The sequence below is a fragment of the Poecilia latipinna genome, unplaced genomic scaffold, assembly GCF_001443285.1.
Source record: "Poecilia latipinna isolate Pla-1442-1.1 unplaced genomic scaffold, P_latipinna-1.0 Scaffold3486, whole genome shotgun sequence".
Lineage (NCBI taxonomy): Eukaryota > Metazoa > Chordata > Actinopteri > Cyprinodontiformes > Poeciliidae > Poecilia > Poecilia latipinna.
In genome coordinates, this window is record NW_015116102.1 from 20,161 (window position 1) to 27,840 (window position 7,680).

General features: G+C 49.5%; 2 protein-coding genes and 1 long non-coding RNA gene across 4 annotated transcripts in view; 2 read left to right on the forward strand and 1 right to left on the reverse strand.

Annotated features, from left to right (window-relative positions):
* Nucleotides 1-3,153, forward strand: part of LOC106941073 (ectonucleotide pyrophosphatase/phosphodiesterase family member 7) — an 8,383-nt gene extending 5,230 nt beyond the window's left edge. The window contains exons 2-5 of the mRNA XM_015024014.1: nucleotides 217-362; nucleotides 442-1,065; nucleotides 2,479-2,701; nucleotides 2,773-3,153. Coding sequence (XP_014879500.1) covers nucleotides 217-362; nucleotides 442-1,065; nucleotides 2,479-2,701; nucleotides 2,773-2,840 — 1,061 coding nt within the window. The 3' untranslated portion in view covers nucleotides 2,841-3,153. The remainder of the gene's footprint in view (nucleotides 1-216; nucleotides 363-441; nucleotides 1,066-2,478; nucleotides 2,702-2,772) is intronic.
* A 483-nt stretch (nucleotides 3,154-3,636) lies between these two features.
* LOC106941075 (uncharacterized) lies at nucleotides 3,637-4,567 on the forward strand. Its single transcript, XR_001423253.1, has 3 exons — nucleotides 3,637-3,902; nucleotides 4,051-4,082; nucleotides 4,169-4,567. It is a non-coding gene; the product is annotated as an uncharacterized LOC106941075 (long non-coding RNA).
* Nucleotides 4,407-7,680, reverse strand: part of LOC106941071 (sodium bicarbonate cotransporter 3-like) — a 19,051-nt gene continuing 15,777 nt past the window's right edge. The window contains exons 17-26 of one of the 2 annotated variants that reach the window (XM_015024008.1): nucleotides 7,324-7,485; nucleotides 7,139-7,252; nucleotides 6,466-6,627; nucleotides 6,134-6,385; nucleotides 5,985-6,053; nucleotides 5,671-5,844; nucleotides 5,469-5,597; nucleotides 5,272-5,363; nucleotides 5,074-5,181; nucleotides 4,407-4,954 (exon numbers count right to left, since the gene is read on the reverse strand). In XM_015024008.1, the coding sequence (XP_014879494.1) occupies nucleotides 4,873-4,954; nucleotides 5,074-5,181; nucleotides 5,272-5,363; nucleotides 5,469-5,597; nucleotides 5,671-5,844; nucleotides 5,985-6,053; nucleotides 6,134-6,385; nucleotides 6,466-6,627; nucleotides 7,139-7,252; nucleotides 7,324-7,485 (1,344 nt within the window). In that variant the 3' untranslated portion in view covers nucleotides 4,407-4,872. The remainder of the gene's footprint in view (nucleotides 4,955-5,073; nucleotides 5,182-5,271; nucleotides 5,364-5,468; nucleotides 5,598-5,670; nucleotides 5,845-5,984; nucleotides 6,054-6,133; nucleotides 6,386-6,465; nucleotides 6,628-7,138; nucleotides 7,253-7,323; nucleotides 7,486-7,680) is intronic. The other variant, XM_015024009.1, reaches the window with a different exon arrangement.

The window sequence follows — 7,680 nt, forward strand, 5'->3', positions numbered from 1 at the left end:
ACTAAATATTTAGTAAGCAAAAAATATTTAAACTAAGTATAAAAAATGTGACACTGGGTAAACCTTTAAATGTCCCATTTTACCTGAATTCAACCTGATCACCACTGCTTCACTGAACAGCTAAATCTAACCACCAGATGGCAGCATAACAGTGGACCTTGCAGACATTTCTGATCATTTTTCTCCAGAATCACAGAGCTAAATGTCTCGTCTCAGGTAGATGGATAGAAGACCACGAAGTTGTCCACAACTTAATGTTCAACGAAACAACAAACCTAAAACTTCCCTTCAAAGAGACCCTGAAGAGGTCGGAGTGGTGGGACAACGGAGTGCTGCCGTTATGGATCACGGCTCAGAACCAGGCGAGTCGAGGCGAACCGGCCTGCAGGAGCTCCAAACGTGACGATAAACCAGTAAATCAAACTGATCTCCTTCTTTCAGGGTCTGAAAACCGCTTCGTTCTTCTTCCCGGGAGGCGGCGCCACCTACGGGGGTCAAAGCGTCAACAGAGTTCGGCTGGCAGAGCCCGGCCACCCTTACACCAATGAGACAGAATGGCGTGAGAACATCGACACGGTTCTGAGCTGGTTCTCAGAGGAGGACTTCGACCTGGTGACCCTGTACTACGGAGAGCCGGACTTCGTGGGCCACAACAAGGGGCCGGACCACCCGGACAGGAAGACCGTCATCCAGCAGATCGACCGCACCGTCGGCTACCTGCGCGACGCCATCAGCTGGCACGGCCTGGACGACAGCCTGGACGTCGTCATCACCTCAGATCACGGCATGACCACCGTCAAGAAGCGGCCGCTGGTGGACGAGATCGTCCTCAACAAGTACCTGAACCTGCTGGAGCTCGCCTCCTTCGAGATCCTGGACTACGGCGGCTTCGGCATCGTGACGCCGCGGCCGGGGAAGGACCAGGAGGTTTACGACGCTCTGTCCAACGCTCCCAATCTGACCGTCTACAAGAAACAGGAGATCCCGGAGAGTTTCCATCTGGGGAGAAGCAAGCGGCTTCCTCCCATCGTGGTCGTGGCGGACCTGGGGTTCAACCTGAACTCGGTAAGGCTCACCTTGCAGGCCCAGAGTGAACCTCAGTGTGGAAACAGTCCTGGTCCCAGTGGTGTTGAAGAATTGTTCTGTTCGTTTGTGTTATTAATACGTTACTCTTTGGCTTCAGAAAGACTCGGTTATGTCTCAGTGCCCTGAACGACTTCCGCTTTATTGTGCTAATATCGCTAGCGATGAAGTAAAAGACCATCGAGATGATTCTTTTAGCTAAAGTCCAATACTCATATTGAAGTATTTCATTATCTATTTTCAGTAACATTTAAATCTGATGAGGCGGAGGGAAAACCTCTGCTAAAAGTAGAGCCAATTTCTGGTTGTTTCACAACAGATCAATAGTGTTCCTAGAGGCTTCACCAACTTAAGACTTTTCAAGACCATTACGAAGGAAATTTAAGACCATGACAGAAATGTTCAAAAGTGGATATGTATTTAATTACAAATAAAATATGCAATTTAGCTGTAACGTCCTTTTAGCCCAGAATGAACGAGCTGGAACAGAAGTGAGCCAATGAGAGAGACGATCTTTCTTCAGCAAAGTGGTGATTAGTTTGCACTCATTACATATGCAAAAAAAAAAAAGTTAGCTAACCAGCTAGCAAGGGTTTATTAGCAGGTAGTTAGCGGTAGCCTCAACTGCCTCCAGAATGCAATGAAATGTCTGCAAGCAACTCAAATGTAGAAAAATAAAACTGCTACGACAAAACTTAAGACCTGTGGTTAACATGTTTAACTTGCATTTTAAATTAATTCAAGACATTTTAATTTCTTACTTTTACACAAATTAAAGCTTAATGTGTGGACACCCTGTCAAAGTAAAATCTGATTTATACAAAATAATGAGAAACAAAAATATTTAACTAGTTAAGGGATTAATTTTATACAAGATAAAATAATTAAAGCTGGTGGGACATTTAAACGAGTGACTGCATAAATATTCACTCAGTATTTAACAGATGCATCTTCGATTCAGTCAAGGCGTCAAACTTCTGCTGAATTTTAGCTTAGCTAAAAACACTTTCGCTAACTTTGGAAACGTTTAGCGCACTTAGCTTCCCAAGATCATTTTTTCAGCTATTCTGAAGCACTAATTTACTCGGCTGTTTTAGAAACCTTCAGTTGAACCTAAACATCTGTGTTCAAGTTTCGTTATAAACTATTAAGAATCATTCAAGCAGAGTTTTAGATTCATGCTCTTATTTTGAAGTCTGTTTCCTCTCCTCACAGAAACAAAACATACCTGAGGTTTGTTGTTCTTCGGGTTCAGATCTCATTTTAAGATCTGACGTTTAAAGATAAAATCAGGAAATCAGTTTTTGTTTTTCAGATGTAAAATTGTTAAAATGGAGCTTTTGGCTCCAGAGCAACAGGTGAGGTCAAAGGTCACCCTGCCTCTCTGTTTCTCAGAGGTTCATCGTCTACGTGAACAAAGGCGACCACGGCTTCCACAACGGGGAGATGGACATGAAGACCATCTTCCGGGCCGTCGGCCCGAGTTTCAAGCAGAACTTTGTGTCCGACCCGTTCGACAGCATCCACATCTACCCGCTGCTCTGCAGGCTGCTGCGCATCCAGCCGGCGCCGCACAACGGGTCGCTGGGGGTCACCGAGGTCATGCTGCGGGCCGCAGGTGAGTCCGCTCCGGCCCACCAGAACCGCAACCAGAACCAGAAACACAGATTAACCCGGGTTTGTCTGCAGGAGAATCCCAGAGGTCCAGTCTGTCCGCCGCCCTGCTGCTGACCGTCCTGCTGGCCAGAGTCCTCTAACCGGGCCAGAACCGCTCACCTCCACATCCAGCTGCAGAACCACTGAAGACATCAAAACGGACCAGAGGTTCTGGTACCAGAACGGTCCGTCAGGATTCTGCATGAAGCTTCTCCATTTTTCTTTAAAATCTGATGTTTGTTGAAACAAAGCATTTGGACCAGAACCGAACCAAACAGAACCAAACCAAACTGACCAGAACTGAACTGATCAGAACCAAACAGAACCGGCCCATCAGCTCATCTGGATTCAATAATTTACAGTTTTACACTAAAACATGAAACTGATCAGATCAATAAATAATAATTTAAAACATTCGTTGTTTATTATTCTTTTTGTTTCATTAAAACTTTTGATGCTCTTATCTTTTCTAACATGGAAAGTTCTGGTTCTGCTGGTTTCTTCCTCTTAAAGCCCGGTCTTGCCTGTCCACTGTCGCCCCCTGCTGGTCCAGAAGAGAACGACTCGAACAGAAATTATTTTTCATAAATTCTGCTTTTAATAACGACCAGCTTTAAAAGTAACTTCAAACTATATTTCTTCATTTTCCATATTTATACAAAAGACTCATTCATTATGCAAAATGTATTTTCTCTTAATTTTATTCTAAAATATGAATAATTTTTTGTGTAAATTGTTAGCTTTCATAATAAAACATTTTACGTTCAACTTAGATTGTTTTGTGTTTCTAGGACTTTTATTTTGGAAAGCATTGCTGACTTGGAGAAAAACTTTTCAAAATGATCTGAATAAACTGAACTTGATGCAGAAATTAGTTTTTAAAGTGCGTTGTGATGATGTGCTTTGGAATTGAACTGAATTCATTTTTAAAGATGTTTTGGGAGAAACAGCAGCTGCTCTGCAGCCGCGTCACCAGACTCAACCACAGGGTCCGGGTCAGGCCTGGGTCCGGGTCCAGGTCGGGCCCGGGTCGGGTCCAGAGCGGGCCCGGGTCGGGTCCAGAGCGGGCCTGGGTCCGGGCCTGGTCTGGGTCCAGGTCGGGCCCGGGTCGGGTCCAGAGCGGGCCTGGGTCCGGGCCTGGTCTGGGTCCAGAGCGGGCCTGGGTCCGGGCCTGGTCTGGGTCCGGGTCGGGTCTGGGCCTGGTCCGGGTCATGTCCAGGTCGGGTCCAGAGCGGGTCGGGTCCAAAGCGGATCGGGTCCAGGCCTGGGTCCGGGTCGGGTCCAGGCCTAGTCGGGTCCAGGCCTAGTCAGGTCCGGTCCAAGTCGGTTCCAGAGCGGGTCGGGTCCAGAGTGGGTCTGGTCCAGGTCGGGTCGGGTCCAGGTCCGGTTCAGGTCGGGTCGGGTTCAGGTCGGGTCCGGTCCAGAGCAGGTCCGGTCTACAGCGGTACCTGCTGGCTGTTTCTGAACACAGGAATAAAATGATCTCAATCATCAGAAGCAGGAAATAAAATCTGTTACCTGAAATCCTGCAGCAGCGTCAGTCACTGTGTTTCCGTCACAAATCTATTTCACTAATGTCAAATAAACTACTTCCTGTCTTCTTCTTCTTCGTAGTTTCCTCCAGAAGTCACTTCCTGTTGGTCATGTGACTCATGATGTGGAAAATGTTTCCTCCCAACTGATTTATTAAAAATTTACAAAGAAACTACAAAACATCTGCTGAGGTTTAACCTACAGGCAACATGGTGAAACACACACACACACACACAAAGACACACACACACACACACACACACACACACCCTCTGAAGTGAAATCAGCATGATGGATTAAATAAAACGTCCGTTCTATGTCGGATCGTGGAGGAGTTCAGGAACTGAAGGAGAAATAAATATTCGTCCTCTGAGTTCGATAGCCTTCGGCCAATCAGAGCACAGCGCCAGGCAGCCGGCCAATCAGAGCGCAGCGCCAGCAGTGGTCTGCCAGTTAAAACAAAGTAACCTGAGGATTGTCCGTGTAAAACGATGAGGAAATAAAAGTCGTGTCATCAGAGAAATGCAGCACAGCCAGGAGGAAGCTGATTGGTCCTCCGCCTCGTTCAGGCCCCGCCCACCTCGCCGTCCCGATGGAGGATCATAACGCCGTCTCGGCGCCCACGAACCTCCGTCCATCCTCATTCTCCACGCTGATCTGGATGCTGGGAAGCTTTTCCTGACTGCACAGCAAAAACATTTCAGACCAGTTAGATCTGAGTTTATCGATTATTGATCAGGAATTGATCCCAGAAACTCCTGGACCAATCAGAGCGGCCGCAGGCAGTGATGTCATTGTCACCTCTTGCAGCGTTTCAGAGCCTTTCCTCCCTCAGAGTTCTTGGAAACGGATTTCCAGATTCCACTTTTGGACATTTCATCAGAGATGTTGACCTCAGATGGGTCGGACCTGCAGGACCAACAGAACCAGATCCAGAACCAGAACCGGGTCATCGCCTGCAGCAGAGCTCACTCAGAGGAGGCAGCATGTTCGACTCACCTGTCCTTCAGCGACTTGATGGGGAACTTCAGGATGCTCTGAGGCTCGTAGGGCGGCTCGTCCTCCGCTTCCTCCATCATCCGCTGGGCGTCCTGCAGACAGCCAATCAGAACGCAGAGCCAATCAGAGCCAGAGCCAAAGGACCAATCAGAGCCAAAGGACCAATCAGAGCCAAAGGACCAATCAGAGCGCCTCACCTCCTCCTTCTTCTTCTTGTCGTCGTCCTTCTTCTTCTTGCTCTCGGGGATCAGGTCGTCCAGCCAGCTCAGCTCTCTCTTGGTGAAGCAAAAGTCCAGAAGCTTCCGGATGAAGACGAGCGCCAGAACCTGCAGGGAGAGGCGGGACGGCGGTGAGTGGCGCCGTTCAGGTGGGGGTAGACGGAGGGTGACACGGCCTCACCATCATGGGGAAGATGACAGCGGCTTCTGTCGCCTTGATGGCCCAGAGGATGATGAGGCAGGACAGCTGGACGGTGGTGAAGACGTGGACCTTCCAGAGCGGGACGTAGCGCAGGTAGATGAGGTCCGGCTGGTGCTTGGCCGGCATGCCGAACAGCTTGATCCGGTCGAAGAGCTGAAAGACCAGGAAATGTTCAGAGGAACTTCTGACTTCAGTAATATTATTATTAACAACATTTCGTTACGCTACTCGCTGAGTAACTTCAGAGGACAAATTTGGGAATAAATTAAAAAGACAAAAAACTAGAAATGAACCTGGATGCCTTTGAGTGACGACACTCCCATGTAGAGGAAGACTCCATAGAGGACGGGCATCGGGATGAGCTGGGGACGAAAAGGAGACGTTTGTTACTGCGTCCATCGGAACGCCGGGCCGGACGTTCGATGTCCAACCAGATGTCCACCTTGAGCGCGGACGTCATGAAGACGGAGCAGCCCATCAGGATGAAGATCATGAATCCCGTCACTCGTTGCTCCCGGATGCCCAGGAACTTGGGTTGCTCTCCGGGTGCGGCGCAGCCCGACTCCACCTTCAGGCTGTTGACGTGGGAGATGGAGAGGACGGTGGCCGCCACGAACCAGGGCAGGCCCAGGATGGAGCAGACCCCCAGCATGACTGCCACCACTAGCAGATCCAGGTGGTACCCACAGCCCTTCTGCAGGGAGACACACACTGGGTTAGAACCACAGAGGCCCAACCCGAGACCGGACCACGGCTACCAGCTGCCCCACCCACCTTCAGTTTGTTCTCCTTCCTGTTGATGATGATGGCGGTGATCTGCTGGTCCATGAAGATCAGGATGGTGCAGAGCAGAGCGGGGATGACGGCCGCCAGCAGCGTCCACCAGGGGTTGTTGCCGAGTGGCGAAACCAGCCAGGACCGGTCGCTGGTGGTGGGCTGCAGACAACCCAGTGGACGCCATTACAACCCAGCGGACGCCATTACAACCCAGCGGACGCTCTTAGAGGAAGGCGGCAGACGCCAACGGAGGGCAACAAACGCCAATAGAATGCTATAAATGTACCTAGAACCCGATCCTTATCCAGAGTATTCAGAAGGGAAGAAAACACTAAAATGTACAAATAAAATTTGCGGCTTATTGCTTATTGTATTGGAAATGGCTCTTTACAGTCTTAATCCCTTAGTGGCTAGCGTTTTAGCACAGAATGCATGTAGCATTGCAACAGAAGTCAGCCAACTGGAGATACATTTGGACTTAACCTATGACAGACGCAAAACTGCTAAATGGCTAGATAGCATACAGGAGTCTCAGCCGCCATGAGTCACAAAGTAAGTCATATATTAAAGGCCAACATACATTTTTCCAGTGAATTTAAAACTTTTAAAGGCTTTAAGGAAGTGCAGACACTCCACTGAAACCGAGAACGTCAACCTGAAGGTGGATCACCTCGAATCGCTCCGGGACTTCCAGCTTGGGAGAAGGAATTCCCACCAGGTAATCCAGCAGCACCATGACCATGATGGTCAGGAAGACGGCGAAGTCACTAATGGTCGACCGCACCTGTAGACAGAAACAGAGGGTCCGTGAAGCAGAACCAGCAGGTCCGTGAAGCAGAATGCAGAGGGACTGACCTTGGTTGGGAAGTATCTCTTGGTCTTGAATTGTTTGAGGAAGGAGGAGAGGAAGAAAGTGGCGAAGAAGAGGATGACGGACCAGAAGAGGACATCTGGGACGAAGGGTCCTTTATCACTGCAAGCTGTCCCGATAAACTGTCCCTTCAAGTCCTGACATGCCTGCAGAGACGGACAGGAAGGTTACAGGCCGCAGACCTCGCGGCCGCCACCGGGGCGCGGTCGCCTCTGGGGACCGCCACCGGGGTTCAGTCGCCTCCTTTGGCGCAGTCGCCTCCTTTGGCGCAGTCGCCTCCTTTGGCGCAGTCGCCTCCTTTGCGCCAAAGGAGGCGACTGCGCCAAAGGAGGCACCCCGGT